Genomic DNA, 26,846 nt, shown 5'->3' with positions numbered 1-26,846 from the left:
AGAGAAGATGGAGGGGGAGAAGGAAGCTGAGATCTCCCAGCAGAAGAAAAGAACAGTTGCAAGTTGTCATCACAGCAGTACAAAGTGCACACCCTTTGCCCCTCCCTAAAGAAAGGGGAAGGAGACAGGAGCAGGAACAGCTGGGAAGAAGAAGGAAAGCGAACCCCAGAACTTCTCCTTGATTGACCACATCATCTCCCTGCCCACAAGATAAACTATTCTAGGGGTGAGTATCTGACAACCAAACCCCACTGAATGTTCCCAGGCTGCCCTTGGCCAAAGCAGGTCTATTTTAATTCAATTCCCAATGAATACAGAAGAGCCTTTTAACCGTTCCTTGCCTTCCCCTACCTTCAGCTGAAAGTCAAGCACCTATGGGAATGCTGTTAGCTCTGGGAGAGGAGCTCCCATGGGAGTCAATGGATGTCTTGGCTGGGCACCCAAAGGAGGGGTTGGAGCCCTGCAATGGCTTTTCTCCTTGTCTGTCACCTTGGTGCCATTCCTGGGCCACTCTTGATGCAGCGCCAGGAAAGCGGACCTGCACATGAACGTGAGATTATGTCCCACTCAGCGACTGAGGGACCTCTCCATATTTCATGGAGCTCCATTATTATTTCTGCTGGATAGTGAATACATGAATCAGGCAAACATTTCTGAAAAGGTGACCTGTTTTGCTTTAACTTGGCAATTTTAAGGAGGAAGGTTTGTGGGGATGATAAGTTCAATTCTTCAGCGGAGCACGTTTTCATTTGACAGACTGCCTTGTTTTAATAGTTATTTTAACTGCTCAACGTGTTTCATCATTTTTTATATATTTTACTTTGTAATGGCTTTGGCTACAGATGTTTTATTTATTTAACAAAATACTGCCTGATTGTAGAAGAACCTCAAAGCAGTTTATGAAAAAGATAAAAACAATTAAATTATCCCTTAAAAATTAAAACTATAATTTAAAAACTATAATTCAAAAAGTTAAAACTGCAGTAGGCTAGACTAAAACAAATGAAAAGCCATAGAAACTTTCCAATCATCTGGGTTGTCTTGTCTAAATAAGGCACTGAAAAGAAGACCCTGAAGGTGCCTGCTTGGGATCAATGGAAGGTAGCTCCAAGGTTTTCGTGCCACTACACTACATGATTGAGTTATGACAGATGTAGGGCAGGTATTATGTGGCACCAGTAAAAGTGCCAATTCCTCCAATCGAAGCAGTCAAGTGGGCACATATGGGGTTAGGTGATTTTGTTGGTAAATGATGAATGAATGTGCAAACTGATTTTCATTTGGGTTTTACAGTTTCAGGCAGTGGGACTGTTATACAAAAATTTGGGGTTGACTTTTAATGCCCAGCTCTCTGTCAAGGGACCCAGAATCCCTTAAGTCCATTATCAGTAAGAGAAGAATGAGTGGAGGGAGGAAAGCAAAGAAAATATTTGATGTCTGTTGCAACAGAGTCCTCCCCCTCCCGCCCCCGCCCTGCAAGGCAGTGAGGGGCCCCAAAACAAAACTTTTTAGAAAGTTTAGATTTTAGAAATTGTACAGCCCTTAACCAAGGACCACCGAAAGTCATCATACAGGTACAGCACCAAGCATTTTGTGTGTGTTTGATTGGCGTGTGAACGTGCACACACTGTTTTTGGCCCAGAATGGGGACGGACTTGCATGCACTCTGCCAACATGGGGAGTGACGTGGACGGGGAGTTGCCTGTACAAACAACACAGAAAAGGGTTGCACTTGTAAATCAGACCATGCTCAGAATATTCTTTTTCTCCAGCATGTTTATAAATCTGTCACTCAGAAATCTGAACAATACATGCTAATTGTTTTTCCGGGGCTTGCCAGAGCGTACTTTGGAAATGGTGAATACCTTGGTGTCAGAGTTTATTGACATAGACTGGCCCCTTTTCAAATACAGTGATTTGAAAGTATAAAGGTATTATGTACTGAGTTATGGAAGAATGATTTTACCAAGAAGTTCCTTCTACCTACATGGAGGGGTCCCACAGTTCAGCTGGAGGCTAAAGATGGCCTCACTCTTGCTTTGTGAATTGTCTCAATTTTATACACTCAAATACAAGTTCTAGTTTTTATGGGAGTATTTCCTAATTTTTTGAAGGCTGAAGGATTGGTTTTCTGTGGTGAGTGTGTGCCTACTATGTGTGAGCACCTTAATGTGTGAGGACCTATTATGGAAGATACGTTTCATAAGAAAGTGAAATGCAGAGTTAGTTTTACTGGAAGGGTGTGGAAATGCTCAATACTGAATAGTTTCTACCTTACAGGTATTTCCCTGCCTCTCATCTCAACAAAGCCACAAACTCTTCTTCTATCATGGGCTCATCCTCATCCACGGATATCAGAGAAGAAGCCACATGCCCCATCTGCAAGGAATATTTGACAGACCCTGTGACCGTTGACTGTGGTCACAACTTCTGCCGGGACTGCATTGTAAAGTATTGTGACACATGGGAACCAATGCAGGTGGGGGACTTGGAGTGTCCCATGTGCAAAGCCCGGATGCAGAGAGGGAGTTTCCGCCCCAATTGGCAGTTGGGAAATATAGTGGAAAAAATAAAAATCACGGCACCAAATAAAGGGGGAAATGATCTGTGTAAGAGACACAAGGAAAAACTCCACTTGTTCTGCAAAGAAGATGAAGAATTGGTGTGTTTCGTTTGTGAGCGATCCCCAGAACATAAATCACACACTGTGGTTCTCAAGGATGAGGTTGCCCAGGAATACAAGGTAGGAAGTCATTTTGACACTTGCTAATGAGGCATCTGATTAAGGCCTGTATTTTAAAATGAGCTTAAAGATTTGCAAATGTTTCATGCCAGGCAGAAAACCAGCTGGCTAAGGACTTTGGCAGATGTTTATCCTCCTGGACAAGCCCCCCCCCCCCCCCGATTTATAGCAGGAGCCAAAATTCTCAAAGTTGTAAAAGGGAATTATAGGCTGGGAGCAAAGGTTACACTGACCCTACATATTACAGAATAAAATCAAGCTGCAAAAACACTAATTAAGAGTTAGTAAATAGTAGGATTTATTGTTTAACAGAAAATAATACCATGTGCCTCCCGTTAGAGACTAGCCACATTTTCCTAAGGTTAAAGGGCAAGAGCTAATGGGAAAAGCAGCTGGCCGGGAAAGGGGGGTGTAAACTGAAGAGTTTTACTTTGCAAAGGCCTTTTCTTCTAAAAAGCTATCTATGTTAATGTATGAGATTTGTTGGCTTAAATGTAATTATGCAAAGGATTTAGTAAGTAAGAAATGTTAGATTCTTATGTTAGATTATTATTTCATTGATGGTGTGTGAGAATGTGAACCCAAGATCTCTGTTTAAGACAAAATGTAAGACCATGAGCCATCTGTTTTAGCCATCTATTTTGGAATGGAGGGGCAACAAGGGCAAAAGGTGATCTGGTAATTAAGGTGCCTTGTCGAGGCAAATGTAAGATATATGGCTGCTTGTCTGCCATTTATGGATAGAAGGAAATATAGCTCTTTGTCTCCCATAAAAGGTAATAGGAAATGGGTGTATCTTTTATGATTGGTTCTAGCAAACAGCCAATAGGAATTTCAACCAGGCTGATTGGACAGAGGCAGCCAAAGGAGGAGCAAGGGGGCTGGGCTGAGGAAATATAAGTGCTGACCATCAGGGCTGGAGTGGGCAGAGCTTTGGTAACCATATACCACTGTGCCTATCATTTATTTGTCTGACAAATAAATTATTATTTTAATTTCTCTATTGCTGCGTTGAATATTTCATTCCAGCTAAGCGTTAACCACAAGCAGGGTGCTACACTAACACAACACTTTCATATCTTTCTGTGTGTCTGTGTGCAGAATATGCTGTCAATGTGGCTATGAAGCAAACATAATAAATTGCTAATCTGCACCTTAATGTAATCAAAAATTGGGCCTAGTCTCTGTGCTTTTCAAAAACAAATATTTTATTCTGCTTCAAAGTCAACTTTTTAAAATGTGATTTTGTTTTTTGAAGCATCATTTTTTCTGCACTTGTGCCAAAGGGTTCCTGTGTAATGTAGTAATAATAATGTTATGTAATAAGAGTAATAGAATGAAAGTTCTCAAGCAACTCTTGAATTTTAAACGTACAGCAAAAAAAAATCCTAGAAGCTCCCAGAACAATTATCAGGGGGATATTTTTCTGCACTTGTGCCAAAGGGCTCCGGTGTAATGTAGTAATAATAATAATAATAACCATGCTGGTTAATAGGAGTAATAGAATGAAAGTTCTCAAACGAGCCTTGAATTTTAAACGTACAGCAAAAAACAAACAAACAGAAAAAACCCTAGAAGCTCTCAGAGCAATAATCAGATAAAAATCTAATAGTAGGGGACCAGACAATAAAAATATATGTAGAATACTGAGGGTCCCCACTACCAGTCCTAATCCAATCTGATATTTGGTTTTCTCTTTAGATACTCATCTGTGATCGCCTGGAGCATTTGAAGAGAGAGAGAGAGAAAATTCTGGCTTATGAAGCAGAAGTAGGAGAAGAAAGCAACAGCCTGCTTGCAAGTGTCACAATTACTACTAAGAGATCCAAGTATACTTGAAGGACCAAGGCTGGATCTCTACTGATATGGAAAACACTATAAAAAACACTATTTTACAAATTAGTTCTCAGTGCAATTTCTCATTGGGACAGATCACAACTCTATAGGGGCCCCCTGGTGTAACATGTTTGTAATGCATATATAACCATATTAGTCCAGTGTAGTTGAGTCCCAAGTCATGATGTAGCCCCATTCCTGAGTGATTTACCATAACATTGTTACTGAATATCTTTCTAAAGACTCTGGCCTCTTCTTTTCCTCCTTCTTCCTGCTTCTTGCAGAAATCAACAGAAACTGAGAGGCAAAAGACCATGCAGAAGTTCAAACAACTGCACCAGTTTCTGGAAGAACAAGAAAAGCGTCTGCTGAATGAGATAGAAGAGATGGAGGAGGAAATCACAAGAAGAAGGGATGAGCACCTGGCTAGACTCTCAGATGAACTCTCCTCTCTTGAATGGAGCATCTGGGAGATGGAGGAGAAGAGTCAGCAGCCAGCGAGTGAACTCCTGCAGGTGAGACTGTGGCAGGAATAGCCCAAAGTTCCTCTCTAATGGTTTAACCACACTTACCTTTTGGGGCACTCTTTCCAGGCACAGGGCAGTGCTTTCCCAGTCCCTACCCAAGCTTTCTCCCCCTCAGGCACATGATTTTGAGGGGGTGCGAACCAGGCGCCCCCTTGCAGGGATCCCACCCTGCCTGGTGCCAGGGGTCTTGTCACCACACCCCTGGCCCCATCATGGGATGGCAGTGTTGGGGGGAAGCACTAGCCAAGGGCTGCATCTGTTAAAATCGTCTTGGTTAGATTATTGTTGGAATACCTTCCAACAGTACAATTCTATGAAAAGCAAAGATCAGTGCAATAAGAATGACAATACTGCCAAGTTTTTTGGTTTTGTTTCTTACTCTTCCTCTCTTGGTTGACTTGAGGGAATTGAAAAGCTGACAGAACAGTATAGATCATTTTATTTGGCAATGTAAGTGTCCCAGAGTTGATAATGTTAATATGCAAACTGTCCCACAGAAGAGAGGATTGGCAGTGCCTGATTTAGCTAAGTAGTGTGAAGCTGCTTAGCTCACTTTGTTAAAGTTCAGGATATCTCAGAAAAAGGAACTCTTTTATTGGGAACAGTTATCCATAAATTCCCCACTGGCCAAGATACATGGGATACCTAGGAACATTTAAAATAAAAAAGAACTGAATTTAAGATTGGAAAATAATGGAGAGAAACCAGAATTGTTAGATGCATCCATACCCATCCAGTGAATTCCATTCTGAGTTTCCTCTTTTCCCTTCTAGGATATTAGAAGAACTTTGCAGAGGTAAGAGGATCCTGCTCATCTCCATTAATATCACTCCCTGAAACTTCACAGGTAAACCGAGGACCCCTCCTTGAGCTTCTGGCGCCCCACTTCCTCCTCCACAGATCAGGGCCAAAGAACTGAAGGAGGGATCGAACAAGATATATTCTAAACCCCAAACTGTGTAGAAAAGTAATTAATTAACTTTGTTTGTTTGCAAATGTATTCCCAAAGCCAAGCCTGTTGGAAATGTAATTGCTAATTGCCTCTTGGAGATGATATATAAATGGTGCTTTAACACGGGGCCTACTCTGTATTTAAAGTGCCTTTTGGAGGAAAAGTTGCACTTAATTTTTGCTGGACTTTAGTCTAACAAACTCTGAGGTTTTTTTCTATATTTTATGACGTAAGCAAGCAACAGTATATATATTTTATGAAGTAAACAAGCAACAGCATTGGAGGGGCAGGAACAGCCAATCCATATCCCTCCACCAACTAATTTTTTCTAAAACCAAGGCCTAACCGCAACCTTACAAGTTGTGATGGTTTGCTACACAGTAGGCAAAAACCAAATGGCATCAGCCAATCAGCCAAATGCACAAAATTCCTACCAGATCCCTGCCCCAAAAGCAGATGATACCATGACAGGCATAGCAAGGTCAAACGCAACGAACGCCCCAAAATTAGGGAGGGTGGGCGGGTGATCCGATGTGCACAGCAAAAAGAAAAAGCTCGGCGCTGCGCGCAGGGAATCTATTCAACCCAGGCTGTCAATCAAATTTGGCAACATCAAACTCTCCCCAGCAACCCGAGGAGTCCAATCGCACTTTGGGCAAACCAAAACAACTTGCCCAGCTACAGGGGGTGACTGGTTAACCCCACTGCAACCCGTGCTCTCCATGAAGGAGAACACACTTTGCCAGATCTTGAGTTACCAGTTGGGAAATAATCTACAGTGGTACCTTGGTTTACAAACTTAATCCTTTCCGGAAGTCCAATCTTAAACCAAAGCGTTCTTAAACCAAGGTGTGCTTTTCCATAGCAGCGGGGGACTCAATTTACAAATGGAACACACTCAACAGGAAGCGGAACATGTTCTGCTTCCAAGGCAAAGTTTACAAACCAAAAAACCTAATTCTGGGTTTGCAGTGTTCTTCATCCAAGTTGTTCATAAACTAAGCTGTTCTTAAACCAAGGTACCACTGTATTAATTTTAGGGGTATTAATTATATTGACATCCCAGGTGAAATTAAGGATAGTTTATGGCAGTACTGCACCTTTTACCACAGATGATTGCCAAACTAATTAGTGTTATTTCCCGTCATGTTTTGTTTTACTTATATAATGTTTAAATACAAAAATTCCTTCCAGTAGCACCTTAAAGACCAACTAAGTTAGTTCTTGGTATGAGCTTTCGTGTGCATGCACACTTCTTCAGATACCTGGTATCTGAAGAAGTGTGCATGCACACGAAAGCTCATTCCAAGAACTAACTTAGTTGGTCTTTAAGGTGCTACTGGAAGGAATTTTTTTATTTTGACTATGGCAGACCAACACGGCTACCTATCTGTAACTTATATAATGTTTGTAATGTTGTTCTTTAAGGGCCTGGATTGGCTTTTGACAAAAATAAAAATATGTTTCTTCTGTATATTCATGAAAGATCTGGCTTAACCTATGAGGACTCGGGCTCAACAGCCGAGGATATCTAAGTTGTCAGCAAGATCCTACCAACCTCAAGACAAAAATACTTTGAGTTTAGAAAGGTATATTCTGGGTGTGTGTTTTTTAGCATGTAGTAAAACCCTTTTAGGGACGCAGGTGGCGCTGTGGGTTAAACCACAGAGCCTAGGACTTGCCAATCAGAAGGTCAGCGGTTCAAATCCCCGTGATGGGGTGAGCTCCCATTGCCACCGTCCCTGCTCCTGCCAACCTAGCAGTTCAAAAGCACATCAAAGTGCAAGTAGATAAATAGGTACCACTCCGGAGGGAAGGTAAACGGCGTTTCCGTGTGCTGCTCTGGTTCACCAGAAGCGGCTTAGTCATGCTGGCCACATGACCCAGAAGCTGTACGCCGGTTCCCTTGGCCAATAAAGAGTCACACACAGTTACCTCTCACCTCTGGGGCTACAAAAAAGAGAGGAGGAGTTGGGCTGTTTACCATGTTTACCATGTTCCTGAACATATCTCAGCTGCAATATGTAACTTCAAGGTGTCACTTGGGTTCATGATAAGAGGATAGAAGGAACATTTCACTTTTGTCAACAGCAGCAGCCATCTTTTTCTCCTCCACATTTTTCTTGCATGTTGTAGGTAATGCAGCCAAAATTGAAAAGCTCTGAGCAGGATGGTATCACTTGATTCTACTTCTCCATTTGAGTAGATGTTAAGTGAGGAGACTCAGAGACCTGAGGCTCCTCCTTTGGCTGTTCAGGTGTCTGGCTTTGGAGTCCATAGCAAGGAGGAATCTTCTCCCCTCGTTGCCCACCTCTCCTTCTTGGCTTTCTGCAGTTTCCTTCCTCCTTTCAATTCCTTTCTTTTGCTGCACTCAGAAATTCTGGATTTGAATGGGTTAGCCTTTATTTTCCCCATCAGGTATGAGCAAAAGGGGACATCTGAAAATCCACCGACTTTTCCAACAGAATTGAAGAGGAAGATCTCAAAATTTTGGATTGCAAATCCCATTCTATATGTTGAGATGGAGGAAATAAAAGGTAATGAAGAATGGCTGCAAGGATTTTACACTGGACATTATATTAGTCCAAAATATGTTATGAAGTAAAAATTTTGTTGTGGAATTATTTGAGTCTAGCTCTCAAACTTTATATCTCTTTGCTTCCTCAGATGCTCTGTTATTCGGACTGCATCAGAAAGGTAAATTTTGGGTGAAGGACCAAATTCAAGGTGGGGTTGGGGACTGGTATTTCAGTGGGACTCAGTGGTCTGTCCTGTCCTTGATGTTATTCTAAGAGAGGGAAAAGAAGTATTGCATTTCCTGCTTCTTCTGACATGCACATCTTCATCCACCCTTGTGGATGAGAGGTTCTAGAATCAATCTAGCTTGACATTAGCATGTTGCAAACTGGCATTTACTTTTCTGGATTAAGAAAAAATACATTTTTGTGCTCCCAGAGGGTTAGTGTGTTTGCAGCCTCAGTCTTCTCCTTCCTCTTTTGCTTTTGCTGGATTCTTTGATCTTGTCCAAATTAAACATGCTTTGACTGTTAATTGGCACTTTTGTTTCATTCTAATTAGACAAGTGGTCCACATACACACATACAGTGGTACCTTAGTTTAAGAACAGCTTAGTTTATGAACAACTTGGATTACGAATGCTCAAACCCAGAAGTAGGTGTTTTGGTTTGTGAACTTTGCATTGGAAGCAGAACATGGGAAGCAGAACTATGGGAAAACACATCTTGGTTTAAGAACGCTTTGGTTTAAGAACGGACATCCGGAATGGATTAAGTTTGTAAACCAAGGTACCTGTACCATATTTACTCAAATGTAATGCGCACCATTCTGGTCAAATTACGTCACAAAGATTAGGGTGCGTATTATATTTGATGGCACATTTACATTTACCCCCAAACACTTTTTTTGGTTTACCTATAAGGAGCAACTTCAATCTTTTCCATTCACCCAGTAGGTGTTCCCTGTTGCATTTGTCCTTGTCTTCTAATTTGTTGATTTTAATCATGCGGATTATTTACCAACAGTTTATTTGCACACAGAGATGCCAGCTTCTACTTTTCAACTTGGGCCTAATCCTGTGTTCATCAGGGACCCTCAATATCGCCATAGATTCTGGAACTCACTAGGCATGGGTCCCTGACAGATTTTTAAATAAACATTTTTTAAAAATTAGTAATTAACAATTTCTTTTCAATTGTTCCACTGCAATACACCATATATAAGCATCAATAAATGTAAAATAAAAACAACCTATTAACAAACAATGAATTAACAGAGTTCAAATCTTGTTTAGATTACTGTGATTAAAGGCTTTTGTTGGCCGTGGCTGGTTCAGAAAGCTTTGTCAGATGTGGCAGCATTGGCATGAAGGTTGTGGCTTTGATGGCAATATGGTTCAACAATTATTAGGGTTTTTTAGGGGGGGGGTCTCCTTTAAAAAGCTTTGTGGCTAAACTATGTTTTGACCGCATTTTTACTATTTTAAATATGGCAACCCTAGCCAGTAGGCTCCCACTACAGCCAACATGTCCTTGATGTACTAAAACTGCCAAGTTCAGTTTCTGCACAGCTTGTTTCAAGATGCCAAAATATAAAAATACAGGTGTGTTTTCAGGACATTAAAGAGCTTTAAGATCACTGCTGCCAAAGTCAAAATCTTATAAATTTTGGTCAAATAGCCTATAGAACAACAAACGTTTGTCTGGTGGTATTGTGGTGATAAGACAACAATGTCAGAGGCTCACAAGGGAAGGAAATCTGTTTTGCGAAGGGCAGGGATCTCCTTAAAAAAACTCAGCAACTTTCTAGGTAAAGGTAAATAAAGGTTGCCTAATTTGATTCCCTCCCCTGATTTCAGTGTAAGACTCAGTCCTGAATGCAATGCAATGAAGCCCCTTTTATCTAAGAGGGACTCTGGTTCCTGGAGTGTTTCTTGGATCAGGATGCCCCTTTCTATCTCTTGGCTGATTCTGCCTCTCTTTTCTTCATTTCTCTCCCAACAAGAAATGTCACTCTGTTACTTGACACGTGACTGTTACTTGGCAGTTTTGCTCCATTCCAAATAGATAAGTACAGTGGTACCTCGGGTTTAGTACTTAATTCGTTCTGGACGTCTGTTCTTAACCTGAAACTGTTCTTAACCTGAAGCACCACTTTAGCTAATGGGGCCTCCCGCTGCTGCCGCGCCGCCGGAGCACGATTTCTGTTCTCATCCTGAAGCAAAGTTCTTAACCCGAGGTACCATTTCTGGGTTAGTGGAGTCTGTAACCTGAAGCATATGTAACCTGAAGCATATGTAACCCAAGGTACCACTGTAGTTCACACACACAAATATCTGAATTAATCTATCAAGAACAACTTCAGTCTTATTGCATTTCCCCCATCTTCTGATTTGCTGGTTCTAATCATAATGGTGATCCATGCGACGGTCACCTCCAGACTTGATTATTGTTAAATAGTGGGTAGACATAGCAGATGACACAGCAATTTCTCCAAAGCAGCTCTTTATTTGTAAGCTGGAACAGAACTGAACAGCAAACAGCTCAGCCAGCCTGCTTTTACAGTGGTACCTTGGGTTACATATGCTTCAGGTTACATATGCTTCAGGTTACAGACTCTGCTGACCCAGAAATAGTGCTTCAGGTTAAGAACTTTGCTTCAGGATAAGAACAGAAATCAGGCTCCGGCGGTGCAGTGGCAGCAGGTGGCCCCATTAGCTAAAGTGATGCTTCAGGTTAAGAACAGTTTCAGGTTAAGAACGGACCTCCGGAACGAATTAAGTTCTTAACCTGAGGTACCACTGTATAGACAGCCGGCTGTCAACATTGTAGCAACAACAACCCAGGGTTTCCTGCCTAAAGTAACTGACGTGGACCTGAGTGAAAACTATATACACGATATTTCTGGTGGCCAGGGTGAGAACTTCAATACATAACAATTATTGTAACTCACTCTATGTGGGGCTCCCCTTGAGACTGACCCAGAAACTCCAGTGGGTTCAGAATGCCACGGTGAGACTCCTTACGGGGTCCTCGCTGCAGGATCACATTCACCAGCTGCTATACCAGCTGCACTGGCTCCCAGTGGAGTACAGGATCAGGTTTAAGGTGCTGGTTTTAACCTTTAAGGCCCTATACTGCCTAGGACCCTCGTACCTACAGGAACGCCTCTCCTGGTATGTCCCAAGGAGGACCTTACGGTCTTCAAATAAAAACATCTTGGAGATCCTGGGCCTCAGGGAGGTTAGGCTGGCCTCAACCAGAGCCAGGGCTTTTTTGGCCGTGGCCCCGATCTGGTGGAACGCTCTGTCACAAGAGACCAGGGCCCTGCGGGACTTGACATCTTTCCACAGGGCCTGCAAGACAGAGCTGTTCCACCAGACCTTTGGCCAAGGCACAGTCTGACCCCCTCCTTCGGTAATCCACATAGAACTCTAGCCCAATGGTTGCTATTAATTTGATTTTGAATTGATTTTAGAATGAACTGATTTTAGAATGCATTTCAATTAATTGATTGTAATTTTATGTAAACTCTTTTACTTTTATTGTTGTTAGCTGCTCTGAGCCTGGCTTCGGATGTGGAGGGCGGTATATAAATAATTTATTATTATTATTATTATTATTATTATTATTATTATTATTATTAATAATAATAATAATAATAACCAGCAGGGCATGTGCACACAGAGCTGACTGCTTCCACTTGTTTTCCCAACCCAGATAGTGTGTCAAGAAACACAGACAGGCAACTGTCCATTCTCAGCACACACTTTTTAATGTGGTTTCCATGTGAAGTATTCTGGTTTGGGTCCCAACCAGGGAAGAATGGATAATTAAGATCACGGACTATGCTGAAATGGCAAGACTGAATGGGAAAATCAGAAACCAAGAAGATGAGAAATTCAATAAAGAATGCTGAAAGTTTATAGATCTCAAAGAGCACTGTAAACATTTAAAAACATTGACAGGACTGATATAACATTTGTATGAATTTGATGGTTAAAATGGGATATAAACAAAATTTAGATAAATATAATAAATCAAGAGCAGCATTGAGTGCAGTGGTCTGGCACTCAGTTATCCCCACATTATTGCATTCTCTTCATATCGGGTGAATCCAAACCTACAGTGGGGAAACACTGAGACTGGATTATACAAATTAATTGGGAATGCAAACTGCTGCAAATACAAAGTGCTTTGTGGATAAGACCTTTGTTCCTACGCATAAGTGGGGTCCTGCAGCTTCAGAGCAGTTGAAGATTCCAGGCAGGAACAGGCAGCCTGCAGTGTTTTGAGGGTGTTTATGGAGACTGGGGGAAACACATGAAAAAGGACTCTCTAGTTCAAGGACTCTCCATCACACATGGGCAAGGGAAAGTTCTTCTCCTCTTGCCCCATCCATCCCTCCTCTCCTTCACTGGATAGAAGAGCTGAGGGAATATTTTCTGGGTTGTTTTGCTTCTTGGGTGACTGGATTGACAGGAGGGACACAATAAAAGGAGCGAAAAAATAAAAATAAAATAAAATAAAAAGCCACAGGGAAGGTATTTATTCTGAGGTTAGTCTGGGAGAAAGTGGGGAAGGTCCCAATCCTGAATGAAAAGTGAGGAAGCCCCATTTATCTGAGCGGAAATTTGGTTCTTCTGGGGGTTTCTTGGATCAGGATGTCTGTCTCTGCCTCTTGGCTGATTCTGTCTCTCTTCACTTTTCCCATCTTCTCCCCAACAGGAAATGTCACTCTGGATCCAGACACAGCCCACCCGATTCTCAGCCTGTCTGAGGATCAGAAAAGTGTGAGATTGGAAGACAAGCCTCAAGCCCTGCCTGATAATCCTGAGAGATTCAGTGACCGGCCTTGTGTGTTGGGACGTGAGGGATTCACAGCAGGCAGACATTTCTGGGAAGTCACTGTGGGAAGTGAGCAATATTGGATTTTGGGGGTCGCCAGGAGGTCTGTGAGGAGAAGGAGCTTACATTCTATGAGAGGCCACTTAGATCCCTTTCATATCTCATCAGCTTTGAAATTAAAATATGACATAAGCCCTGAGGGAGGGATCTGGGCTGTGGGGAAGTGGGAATGCAAGTACTGGGCCTGCAGCTCCCCGGATTACTTTCTTCTGCCCCTGAGTGAGGAGCCCAAAAGGATTCAAGTGTCTCTGGACTATGAAGTGGGACGTGTGTCTTTTTCTGATGCTGACTCAGGAGTTGAACTCTACACATTCTCAGGAACCTCGTTCTCTGGGGAGACCCTCCTCCCTTACTTTTTTCTGTGGGGATCTGAAACCCACCTCAGGATCTCTAGTTAAGAGCAAAATTGACATCTTTGCAGGTGCCCTGTGAGAGGAGTCATTCCAGTCACACTCGGAGGAAACTAAAAAACAAAATCTGGGATTTTCTTTTCCCTTCCCTTTCCCAGAATTTCCTCTGCAGTGGAGTTCTTAAAGAGAGGGAAACACTTTAACCATCCCTATAAACAACCTATTCCTCAAAAGGATTAACCCGCCACCCCCTGCAATCCTGGTTCTGTTGTTCACCTTCCTCTCATGACCAGACCTCCAATGGTTGTTAAAATGCCCACATAATTGCATTAATAGATTACTGGAAAACAATTCCCCCAGCCACCTTTGAAACTAAAGCTCCTAGTCTTGTGGATCTCAGGCAGGAAGGAAATACAAAGACTGTCTGTGAAGCCCCAATTTCCAACCCCTTGCAAATGCAGCTCTCCACATTTCCTCAGTGAGAAATTGTAGCACCCTGCTTGTGGTTAACGCTTAGCTGGAATGAAATATTCAACGCAGCAATAGAGAAATTAAAATAATTATTTATTTGTCAGACAAATAAATGAGAGGCACAGTGGTATATGGTTACCAAGCTCTGGCCTGGCTCCTGCCATTATGGCCAGCCCTTATATTCCCTTAATCCAGCCCCCTTTGCTCCTCCTGTGGCTGCCTCTGTCCAATCAGCCTGGTTGGATTTCCTATTGGCTGATTGCTATATCCAATCCTAAAAGATACACTCATATCCTCCTGTCCTTATATGGAACACAAAGAGCTATATATTGTTACATCTATAAATGACAAATAAGTAGTAATATATCTTACATGTGTCTCAACAAGGAATCTTAATTACCAGCTCACCTCTTGCCCTCCTTGCCCTATTGCCTTCTAAAACAAATGGTTAATCTTAAATTTTTATCTTAAACATATGTCAAGGATCTTGAGTTTCACATCAACATTGAAAGATCTCCTTCATTTGAAGGTTCCTAAACAAATGTCTGACAGCTAATATATCAGGACAGCCCAGATGGCGTCTTCCTGTCTGGCAAGGAGGGCTAGACTGGTGGCTGACTTAATTTCAAGATAAATACAACTCTTACAACTATATGAAAATAAGAATCTAGCATTTCTAAATCCTTTGCATAATTACATTTAAGCCAATATATTTAATACACAACACAGATAGCCTCTTAAAAGGAATAAGGCCTTTTTAAAGTAGAGAGAGAAAGAAAAAAGTACTCAGTTTAAAACAGTTTCAGAAGAAGCCTCCCCCCCTTCAGCAAGCTGCTTTTCCCATTATCTCTTCCCAACATTTATTGCCCTCAGTTTAAGAAACAGCTTTAAAAAGACTTCCCAGCTAGATGCTTCTCCATTTGGTCTTGGCCTTTTTAACCTTAGAAGATCTGGCTCATTTTACTGGGAGGCACATTGGCATCATTTTACTATTTACTCATTCCTAATCATGTTTATCTCTGCCTTTTTTATCTTCTATAACATGTAGGGTCAGTGTCCTTACTCAGTCTGTAATTTCAGCTTTTACGACTTTGAGAATTGCTTTCTGCTATCAATCAAGGGGCCCCTTTGTCTAGGAAAAACATTGCCAGTGTTTTCTTAAGCAGCTAGCCTTCTTGCCTGGCATGAAACTTTTGAAAATCTAAGCCCTCTTTAATATACAAGTCCTGATCAAACATTAATAAAATGCAGGCTTATGCCTGATGCCTCATTCCCCCCTTTCAAGCTCAAGGACCTTCGTCCCAAGTGTCCTTGATAGCTTGACCTTCATCATGTTCCTGAGGTAAAGCTCTGTATAGGGCCATGATATGAGGTAGAGTTTCATTTGAAACCATCTTGCTAATTGTACTTCTAAAACATGAAATGATACATGGCATCATACATAAAACCATTACCACTACTGTCAAGAAAAACAAGCAAGACAATAGTATCCCTTTGAGTCCTGTGACATTAGGTAACCAATTGGTGAGCCATCCCATATCCCATCCTTCCCATGTTTGTACTGGGACATGTGCTATATTCTCCATCTTTGTGGCCAACACACGGATTGCCTCACCATTATCTGAAATGTTAAAGCAACAGGCATTCCCTGTCAAGTTCAAGACTCCACATAGGCCTCCCTGCTTGGCAAGTACATAATCCATTCCCATTTTCAGCTGCAAAATGGCGACTCTACTTTCATCCAACTGTTGTGCAATAAGTCTCAAACTCCGGGCCGTTGCATTGGTTACAAGTTCCACTACTGCTTGCAATCGAATTATTCTGTTTAGATTATAGATAGGATCCCGTGCCCCTTGTATGAGCTCACCAGGATTCCAGGAGGCAGGATCATAATAGGCTATAATGCGCTCTGGTGGCCAATCATCAGTACCGCTCCAACTTTGGGTACTTCCTCCTGCTATATGAGAAATATCAGCGTTTCTTCGTGTTCGCTTGGCCAAATTAGTGGGCATAATCCACATTGGTGGTAATACCCATCCCAGGAAACAAGTCCCACTCCATTTGGAGGGGAGTTTCTTGTATGCCCATTCTCCACATATCCACCACAACCATCGGGTCTGAGGTCTTTGGTACGTGGAGTACAGAAGGCGAAATAGCAAAAGAGGTAGAGAGTTCACAGTGCAGTATGTTAGATTGCCTTTTTCTGTCACAGTTATGTTCCATACCACTTTCCATGCATGAATAAAAGGAGGTGCACAGGGCAAGGTATTCCGAGTTCGATAGGTAGTATCGTGTGCCCAGGTATTCTTAATATTATCCCAAGTATAGTGACAATGAGAAGAGCCTATCATGGTAGAATCAGCTGCATCTGATGATTTATGTACACAGAATTCCCCTTGTACAGGTATAACTCGTAATGGTTTAGTTGAGTTCCATCCGGGGAAATTCTGTACTTCTGTTTGGTGTGGTATTTCGCTTACCATACCAATGGCATCTAATGGTATCGGTAATAAGGGCATACCTCCCTCTGAATCATCTGGCCCGAGAGAGCAAACAAGGCAATTGGTCCTATTTGCAACATTGGCTACCATTTCAGCTAAACCTACCCACATATTGTGGTCATGGCGGAATCCATATTTAGTCAATTTGGTCAGATTCAAGGACCCTTCCCCTTCCCAAGGGATCAGGATTAATAATAAAATCATGTTGATGTCTAGCATATGCATTCCTTCCACAAAAGATTACCTTATAGTGATAGCAAATAAATATTAGTCCCAATATAATTCCCCCAGTGACAGGAATGGGGAACCACCAAGACCAAAACATATATCCCGAGGATCCCCAATGAGTAATATCTCTGATAATTGTTCCACAAGGGGGGGCATTCAATTAATTGTATAAGAGAATCTTTCCTTTCACAATCGCTGGTTCAGATGCTCCTCAAACTTCAGGCGTGCGCAGGTCAGCCAGCTTCCAGGTTGTGGCTGCAGCAGGCCGGTCGTCTAATGTTGCCCGTGACCTAGCCCGTTCCCGGTAGGGCTAGATACAGGGGTTTTTGGAGAGAGTCAGTTTAAGAGGATTAGAGGGGTCACCTTTGCACGTCCAACTGCCTTCGGACTTCTTCAAACGGGAGTGATGAATCCAGGGGGTCACCTCAGCTACCTTCACCGCTGTTGGAGTAGAGAGCAAGACGGTGTAAGGTCCACGCCACTTAGGTGCAAGTGGATCACGTTTCCACTCTTTCACCCATACACTATCGCCAGCCTGGAACTGATGAATCGGCTCGGCAATGCTGCACGGCGTGCACTCGAGGGCCCACCTGTTAAGAGAAACAAAAACACGGGAGAGAGATTGCACTTGTCCCTGTGTCACATGGTCTCCTATTTGTTTAAGATCAGCTGAAATATCCTGAACAAAGGAGGGCGGTCTCCCATACAGGAGCTCAAAAGGTGACAACTTAAGTCTTTTTGTGGGTGCACACCGAACACGAAACAGTGTTATGGGTAACACATCTACCCATCCCAATCCCGTTTCCTGGGTTAATTTTGCCAATTGGGTTTTCAGAGTCCGATTCATTCTTTCAGTTTTCCCTGAACTCTGAGGCCTATAGGCTGCATGCAGTCTCCATTTCACTTGTAGGACTCGACATACTTCTTGTACTACTTGATCAATGAACGCTGGCCCATTGTCACTTCCAATGCATCTAGGTAATCCAAACCTCGGGATCAATTCAGTGAGGAGTCTCTTAGTTACCTCTCGTGCCTTTTCAGTTCGGGTGGGAAAAGCTTCAACCCATCCGGTAAGAGTATCTACAAACACAAGGAGATACTTGAATCCCTTAGAAGGGACCAGCTCTGTGAAGTCCACAATTAGGCTTTCCATGGGGACATATCCCACATGTTGGATTCCAGGAGGTTGTACCGGTCCCTGCCTGGGATTGTTTTTAGCACAAAGAACACATTTCTGTGAAATGCAAGTTGCTAATTGTGATAGGTTAATAATATACAACTTCCGACTGAGACTCTGGTTGCAGTACCGCCAAGGTGAGTAGATTCATGATAATTTCTTACAATTGTGCCTGCTAGATGATGAGGTACATAAATCCTATTGTCTGGCAGGATCATCCAACCGTCCTTCACAACTGCTCCTTCCTGTTCAGCCCACTTCCTCTCTTCTGGGGTATAGTGAGGTTTAACTTCTTCTGGAACTACCTCTGGTATGAGGGCTGCTATAAATCCTCCCACAGGCTTTTGGGCTGCCTCTCGGGCTGCTTTGTCAGCAGCATGATTTCCTCTGGTTATTGGATCCCTTCCTCGTCCATGACCTTTGCAGTGCATTACAGCAATCTGTTCTGGAGCCCATACTGCTTCTAACAGGATTTCTACTTCAGGTCCATATTTCAAGGCCTTCCCGTGGGCTCCTATTAGACCTCTTTCTTTCCATAGAGCACCATGTGCATGCAGGGTTAAGAAGGCATATTTAGAATCAGTATAGATGTTTGCCTTACATCCGGCTGCCAATTGCAGAGCTCTAGTTAAACCTATAAGTTCAGCTTTTTGTGCTGAGGTGCCAGCAGGCAAAGCTTCAGCTTCCACAACTTCCTCATTGGTGACCACAGCATATCCTGCTCGTCTGGCACCTTCATGCAGGTAACTGCTACCATCAGTATAATATACAACATCTGGATTTTTCAATGGTTCATCTTTCAGATCGGGTCTACTGGAATAAACTTCATCCATTATTTGGAGACAATCATGTGATTCTTCATCATCTACCTCTGGTAGGGGCAGCAAAGTCGCTGGATTGAGCATATTCACTACTCGTAGATGAATCCTGGGATTTTCACACAATAGGCCTTGGTACCTAGCCATCCTTGGGTTCGTTAGCCAATAACTACCCTTATATTCCATGAGTGTCAGAACAGCATGAGGTACATTCACATACATCGTCTGGCCGAAGGTAAATTTATCAGCTTCTTTGACAAGGCTTGCAGTGGCCGCTACTGCCCTTAGGCATGGAGGCCATCCTTTTGCTACTGAGTCCAATTGTTTTGACAAATAAGCTACTGGACGGTTCCAACTTCCTAATCTCTGGGTCAGGACTGCCGCTGCAATCCCATTCTGTTCATGTACATACAGCTGAAAGGGTTTTTCTGAATTAGGCAGTCCAAGGGCTGGGGCCTCCATAAGTCGTTGTTTGATAACTAAAAAGGCTTGTTGCTGCTCAGGTCCCCATACGAATGGGTCCTTTTCTGCACCTCGAGTGCTTTCATGTAAGGGTTTGGCCAGACTGCTGAAATCAGGTATCCATAGTCTACAAAACCCTGCTGTTCCCAGGAATCCTCTGAGTTGTTTCCTTGTGGTAGGTTCCTTGATAAGGCAAATAGCTTCTTTCCTCTCTGGCCTCAATGCTCGTTGTTGGTGTGAGATGTCAAAGCCCAAATATTTGACCTTTTCTAAACATAACTGTGCCTTTTTCTGGGAAACTCGGTAGCCAGCTTCCCAGAGCAAGTGGAGCAGTTCCTCTGTACCTTCTTTACAGGTATCAAAATCCTTTGCTGCTAGTATAAGGTCATCTACATATTGCAGAACCACCTTTTCTCCAGGTATTGAGGGGTAACTTGTTAGATCCTTCGCCAAGGCAGTGCCAAATAAAGTTGGGGAATTTTTGAATCCCTGGGGCAATCTCGTCCAAGTTAGCTGGCCTTTTGTTCCTGTTAAAGGGTCTTCCCACTGGAAGGCAAATATAGGTTGGCTCTGTGGTGCCAGCCGGCAACAGAAGAATGCATCTTTCAAGTCCAATACAGTAAAAAATGTTGCTTCTGGTGGGATCAAACTCAGCAGGGTGTATGGGTTTGGTACATTTGGGTGCAAGGTCTCGATAGCCTGGTTTACGAGCCTCAAGTCCTGCACTGGCCTGTATTCATCTGTCCCAGGTTTTCGAACAGGCAAAAGGGGTGTGTTCCATTCTGATTGGCAGGGCTTAAGCAGACCATATTTTAATAGGCGGTCCAAATGTTTCTGGATGCCCTCTGCTGCTCGCCGGGGTAAAGGATATTGCTTTACAGATACAGGGGTAGCCATAGGTTTTAAGGTTACTACAATTGGAGCTATATTCTTGGCCATTCCTGGTGGGCTATTTTCGGCCCATACTCCTGGTGGCACATGTAGGGTTCGGAGGAGCTTGTTTAACTCTGTATCCAATGTGGGTTGGACTTGCAGGGCTGACATTAGGCGCCATGATTGTTCCTTAGGTACTGAGAGGGAAATTATTCCTGCTGCCTTTGATGGCAATTTCATTTCTGGACCTCGAGGAGTGAAGGTGATTTGGGCCTGCAATTTGGACAGCATATCTCTACCTAAGAGAGGTATTGGACACTCAGGTATATACAAAAACTGATGGGTTAAACGATGTCCCCCAATCTGGCATTCCAAAGGTTGGAGGAAAGACCTCTTAGCTGACTGACCAGTGGCACTTTTAATGACTACACTTTTGGATGCCTTTTTCTGCAATAGTTCTGGGAGTACTGAGTATTCAGCCCCAGTATCAATCATAAAGTCTATTAAATGGCTTCCTAATTGAATCGTGACCGTGGGCTCCTGGAAGCCTAACTTTATGGAGTCCGGTCTTTCCTAGTCTTGGGTAAAATCCTCCTCTGCCAGTCCAATGACATTGTCCCTACTCCGTCCTTGTCCAGGTCTCTGATATCTTCCATCTCGGATCATTCCCCGTCCCCGTCCCTGGTTTCTTGGGCCGGATCCTGGGCCTGGGCCTGGGCCTGGGCCTGGGCGTACTTCTTCCAACCTCAGGGGTTCAGGACACTCCCGCTTCCAATGACCCTCCTTCTTGCAATTTGCACATTGATTCCTTCCCAGTGGTGGATTCCTTCCCCGCCCTCTTCCTCCATTTAAGGGGCGGTAGTCTTGCTTCACTGCTGTGGCTAGCATTACCATCTTTTCCTTCTGCCACTTCTTCTTCTCTTGTTTCTCAGCCTCATCCCTATTCCGATAAACTCGGCGTGCAATGGCCATAATTTGGCTCATCAGCATCCCTTCCCATCCTTCTGATTTCTGAATTTTCTTACGAATGTCAGAAGCGCACTGGGCCACAAATGTAGCAGTAATCATTCTGCTGTTTTCAGGGGCTTCAGGGTCAAAAGGAGTCCATATACGATAGGCTTCTTGCAGCCTCTCTAAAAAGTCTCCTGGACTCTCATTTGGTTTCTGTTCTACTTCTGAGACTTTAGACATATTAGTGGGCTTCTGGCATGCCCTGCGGATACCTTGCACAAGCGTCTGGCGGTAGGTGGTAAGTCTGGCCAGGTGAATTACATTGTTTGGATCCCAATTAGGATCTTCCAAGGGAAAGTTGTCTTGGAGATGACGGTCAATATTAAAAATATTTCCCACTCTGGCCTGCTCACGCAAATATATCTGTGCCTTTTCAATTATGTCTCTCCTTTCCTCAGTGGTGAACAGAGTATTCAGGAGCTGGCGGCAATCTGTCCAAGTAGGACTATGAGTATTTATTATTGAAGTCACCAAGTCCATCATAGCCTGAGGTTTTTCTGCAAAAGATGGGGTGTGTGTTTTCCAATTCATCAGATCTGTAGTCGTGAATGGAATATATTGCAGGGTCGAAGTTCGAGGTGGCCGTGGTCCGAGTTGCCCGTTAACCAGCACAGGCTCCTCAAGTGCATCAAATACTCTTCTGAGAGGGGCTACTACGTGATCTTTCTCTTCACTTTGCTCTAGGGGCCTCAAATCATAGGGGATGGTATTTGTCCCAAGGCGTTCTTTTAGCAGCTTTATACGCCTGGCTGTATTGCTTGCTGACCGATTAAGGTCTCCCTGTAACTTCTGTAATAATTCTCTAGGATTTGGATGTACAGGAGTTTGGGGTAGGCAATCAGTTGTTTCACTAAAAGAGACTGTAGATGGAGTTCTACTGGGACTCACAGATGGAATAACCACTTCTGCTTGGGCTTTATTATAGGCCTCCAATGCCTCCTGAAGATATTTATCATAATCTATCAAGGAATCAAGTTCTGTGACTCCAGCCCCATTATTCATTCCACTTTCTTGCCTTGGGGTTACAACTGGTGGAGTGTTTGGATTAGGCTCCCTTCGATGTGGAGCATAGGATGGAGGTGGAAGCAGCTCTTCCTCTGGTCCCTCAAAAATGGGTTTGAGTTTATTTGGCAAGATTCCTTTCCTAGCTTCGGCTTTTACAGCCAATAATTTGCATCGTTGGACTTTGCATTCCCTTATCCATGGAGGATTTTTATTTAATGTGCTCAGCCAAGAATCTATATATGAAAATTGTTCTGGGCACCCTCCAATTTCTTTGGCGATGTTAGACCAAAGTTTGCTTACTAAATTTATATCAAAGGTTCCTTGAGATGGCCATTCAGTATTTTGCTTCGGCCACTCTAATTCACATAACGTTCTCAGGCGCTCTGGCGTCATTTTGACTCCATACGCCCCTGAGAAGGCTTTCTTAAAATTATTTAACATACATTCAAGAGGTGTATTTTCCCCTTTTGAACCCCCAACTCCCATTGAATGGCCCTGTGAAGTATCCACTCAGTCACTCACACACACGCTTCGTGGGTTTCCTTGCCTGGTGAAGTCGCCTTACCAGGAACCGAAGTACTGCCCACTCCACACTCAGGTCAGCTACAGATTGCTCTGTACTTTCTCACACATACAATGCGCTAGATACTTCACCACACACTACCTCCCATTCTTCCCTTTTCCCTACACCAGATCACCACCTGATGTACCCAACCACCTAGCGTACTCAGTTCCCACTTACTGAGACGCAGAAGTTTGATCAAGACTTCTCTTCCTCCCAGTTAATTGGAGGGCCAAAAATCCCTTTGTGCACTTACCCTTGGTTGGTTCCGTTTCCCCCCGGTCCGTCGCCGCCAGTGAGCAGGGTATCAGACAGACGAGACTTCTGCGTTCCCCCTGGAAAAATTTTTTCCAGTGCGCGCTGGGTAGGCAATCAGTTGTCTTCTCTCTTGTACCCCGCCCAGTGAGGCGAAGGGGCTGCGTTCCAGCAGACCACTTATCCGAGTCACGGCACCATAAAATGTAGCACCCTGCTTGTGGTTAACGCTTAGCTGGAATGAAATATTCAACGCAGCAATAGAGAAATTAAAATAATTATTTATTTGTCAGACAAATAAATGAGAGGCACAGTGGTATATGGTTACCAAGCTCTGGCCTGGCTCCTGCCATTATGGCCAGCCCTTATATTCCCTTAATCCAGCCCCCTTTGCTCCTCCTGTGGCTGCCTCTGTCCAATCAGCCTGGTTGGATTTCCTATTGGCTGATTGCTATATCCAATCCTAAAAGATACACTCATATCCTCCTGTCCTTATATGGAACACAAAGAGCTATATATTGTTACATCTATAAATGACAAATAAGTAGTAATATATCTTACATGTGTCTCAACAAGGAATCTTAATTACCAGCTCACCTCTTGCCCTCCTTGCCCTATTGCCTTCTAAAACAAATGGTTAATCTTAAATTTTTATCTTAAACATATGTCAAGGATCTTGAGTTTCACATCAACATTGAAAGATCTCCTTCATTTGAAGGTTCCTAAACAAATGTCTGACAGCTAATATATCAGGACAGCCCAGATGGCGTCTTCCTGTCTGGCAAGGAGGGCTAGACTGGTGGCTGACTTAATTTCAAGATAAATACAACTCTTACAACTATATGAAAATAAGAATCTAGCATTTCTAAATCCTTTGCATAATTACATTTAAGCCAATATATTTAATACACAACACAGATAGCCTCTTAAAAGGAATAAGGCCTTTTTAAAGTAGAGAGAGAAAGAAAAAAGAACTCAGTTTAAAACAGTTTCAGAAGAAGCCTCCCCCCCTTCAGCAAGCTGCTTTTCCCATTATCTCTTCCCAACATTTATTGCCCTCAGTTTAAGAAACAGCTTTAAAAAGACTTCCCAGCTAGATGCTTCTCCATTTGGTCTTGGCCTTTTTAACCTTAGAAGATCTGGCTCATTTTACTGGGAGGCACATTGGCATCATTTTACTATTTACTCATTCCTAATCATGTTTATCTCTGCCTTTTTTATCTTCTATAACATGTAGGGTCAGTGTCCTTACTCAGTCTGTAATTTCAGCTTTTACGACTTTGAGAATTGCTTTCTGCTATCAATCAAGGGGCCCCTTTGTCTAGGAAAAACATTGCCAGTGTTTTCTTAAGCAGCTAGCCTTCTTGCCTGGCATGAAACTTTTGAAAATCTAAGCCCTCTTTAATATACAAGTCCTGATCAAACATTAATAAAATGCAGGCTTATGCCTGATGCCTCAAAATCTCACTGAATTCAGAGATTATGGGAGTTGTAGTTCAGCAACTTGGGTATATCTGCCCTATATAATTCACATGGCGTCATTCCTGTGGCTCCCAACCTAAATGTGGGATAATCCCCCAAAGAGGGTCTTTTCAGTATTACCTGCATCTTTTTTACCTCCCCCTGCCCTCGCTTTTAATAATTATGGTTTAATATACTTGAATTCTTGTAACTATTTTGTTTTCTCTATTGTTGATTTTCAGTGTTGTTCATGACCTTATGTTGATTTTTATGTTTTTACATTATTGTGGTGTTGGTACAGCTTTTCTGTTGTTGATTTTTAATCAGCTATATTTGAATTTGTGAACAGCCCAGAGTGCATGGTTATATGGGAGGTATATGAAAGCCCCCAAAATGAAAACGTCTAAAAGAAAAGTTCCAAAACCTCCGTAGCAGGTTGTTGAAGGGCCCCTTCAGACTGGAGGGCTTTTGCTGGTGTTTGTTGCAAGATGTCATTGATGCAATAATAGCATTTATTCTGGACCATCTATACAGCTGCTTTAGTAGCTATTCCACTATACTTCCAGAATGTTATCCTATTATTACCATTTGGAGGGGCACTCTTGGGCTGTAAGGGAATAAAAGGGGACCAAAAGAAAAACCTACAACAGAACATTACTGGTATGAAAAGTTACAGGATTTCAGCAGGAAGTGACAGGACATGGACTGATCAGAAAAGAACCAGTTATGAAGACTGCAAAGCTTTGTGGGCACAAATAGTATTGAAACTGAGATTGCATAGACTTCCCAGGCAGCATCATGTGTAGAAATCATCACAAATACACAATAAAAGGAATATGCATAAATCCTGGGAGTGTTTGCATTCTGTCCTGGAGAGGGATGATTGCTGACAGCAACTCTGGGTGAATGTGGGCTGAGGCTGTAGAGCATCTTAGTAAAAAAAGAACAAGAAAACCCATTCTACCTACTGTTTTAATATATTCAAAGCTGGCATCCATCTTAAGCCAAATCAGAAAATTGCAGCACCTGCTGTGGCTGTAGAGACCGATGCAGGAAAGACATGTTTTGTGTCAGCTGGGGCAGATGAAGGCGTCTAGTTGTGCTGCTGCAGATGCACCAGGGTGTTTCTTCTGTTGATGCTCCTCCTAGTGGTCATTCCTCCTCTGGCTGCTGCTGTGAATACATGACCTGACTGTCTGTTTCTAGGCACTGCAATTACCTTCAAGGGAAACAAAATGGCAGGTTGATGTTGCCAGCTTTCATGTCATGTTTGCAGATATCTTTGTAACACAGAATTGGTCTGCCATTTGGGCCTGGTGCCTGAAGTCAGCTCCAAGCCAGATCAGAACCCAGAACAGAGCAGGGGATTGCTATGTTCAGGCCAGGAAGAGAGAGCGGTCTCTGCTAAGCACTTATTTCTTGAAGCAGAGGCTGCTCCCTCACAAGGACAGTGATTTGCGTTCTCTTATTCATTCATGAAAGAATTTACACATCACCCGCTAAGGACAACATGCTACCACAGTGTAAAAGCATGGAAAGCAATGCAAATCAATTGAGGCTGCTCAAGACACCGCTAAGCAGCTGTGCAGGCCTGCTAGGATAAAAACAGCAACAGCCAAGCACATCAGCCCTGAGATGGCGAGTCATTTGCACACAGGGAAACTCCCACAGACTGAGAACTGAGAAAGTGAAAGTCAGCTGTGCCTTCACTGTGAGGCAGCAGCCATGGCTAGTTCTGGGGGTCCCATCCAGGATCTCTGTGCTGAAGCCACTTGTCCCATCTGCTTGGATTCCTTCAAGGATCAAGTGGCCACTGTGTGTGGGCATGATTTCTGCTAAGGCTGCTTGAGCCAGTATTTGGGGGATGGGTGGAGTGGCCCCATAGCCTTCCTTCCCTAAATGCAGAATAACAGCCCAGCCCAAGGAATCTCAACCCAAATTGGAAACTGGAAATGTGGATGATTTGGACCCCTTCAAATTGCAATTCCCATCATGGGACTGAAACAGCACTGGTAGCACTGGATGATGATTTGTAGCAGGCCAGGGACAGAAGTTTCTCCCATGCTGTGTAGGCATGGGTCAAAGCAGTTTCTTGTTTGTCCCTCTGCTTTCCCCGGGAAAACCCACTGAATTAGGAACAAATGTCAATCCTCAGAAAAACCAATTGACCTTTTCCCCAATTCAGCTGCA

At 43.1% G+C, this 26,846-nt stretch overlaps 1 protein-coding gene across 2 annotated transcripts in view; it reads left to right on the top strand.

Moving 5' to 3' along the window:
* LOC308580783 (tripartite motif-containing protein 10-like) overlaps window positions 1–14,313 on the top strand; it is a 109,698-nt gene extending 95,385 nt beyond the window's left edge. Inside the window, exons 2-9 of one of the 2 annotated variants that reach the window (XM_081182948.1) lie at window positions 1–226; window positions 2,281–2,743; window positions 4,445–4,540; window positions 4,864–5,094; window positions 5,880–5,902; window positions 8,477–8,595; window positions 8,726–8,755; window positions 13,303–14,313. In XM_081182948.1, the coding sequence (XP_081039074.1) occupies window positions 2,330–2,743; window positions 4,445–4,540; window positions 4,864–5,094; window positions 5,880–5,902; window positions 8,477–8,595; window positions 8,726–8,755; window positions 13,303–13,880 (1,491 nt within the window). In that variant the 5' untranslated portion in view covers window positions 1–226; window positions 2,281–2,329 and the 3' untranslated portion in view covers window positions 13,881–14,313. The remainder of the gene's footprint in view (window positions 227–2,280; window positions 2,744–4,444; window positions 4,541–4,863; window positions 5,095–5,879; window positions 5,903–8,476; window positions 8,596–8,725; window positions 8,756–13,302) is intronic. The other variant, XM_081182949.1, reaches the window with a different exon arrangement.
* Window positions 14,314–26,846: the final 12,533 nt, after the last annotated feature.

This window comes from Podarcis bocagei (assembly GCF_964188305.1).
Source record: "Podarcis bocagei genome assembly, chromosome: 2".
NCBI classification, from domain to species: Eukaryota; Metazoa; Chordata; class Lepidosauria; order Squamata; family Lacertidae; genus Podarcis; species Podarcis bocagei.
This window is presented reverse-complemented; position numbering and strand designations above follow the sequence as displayed.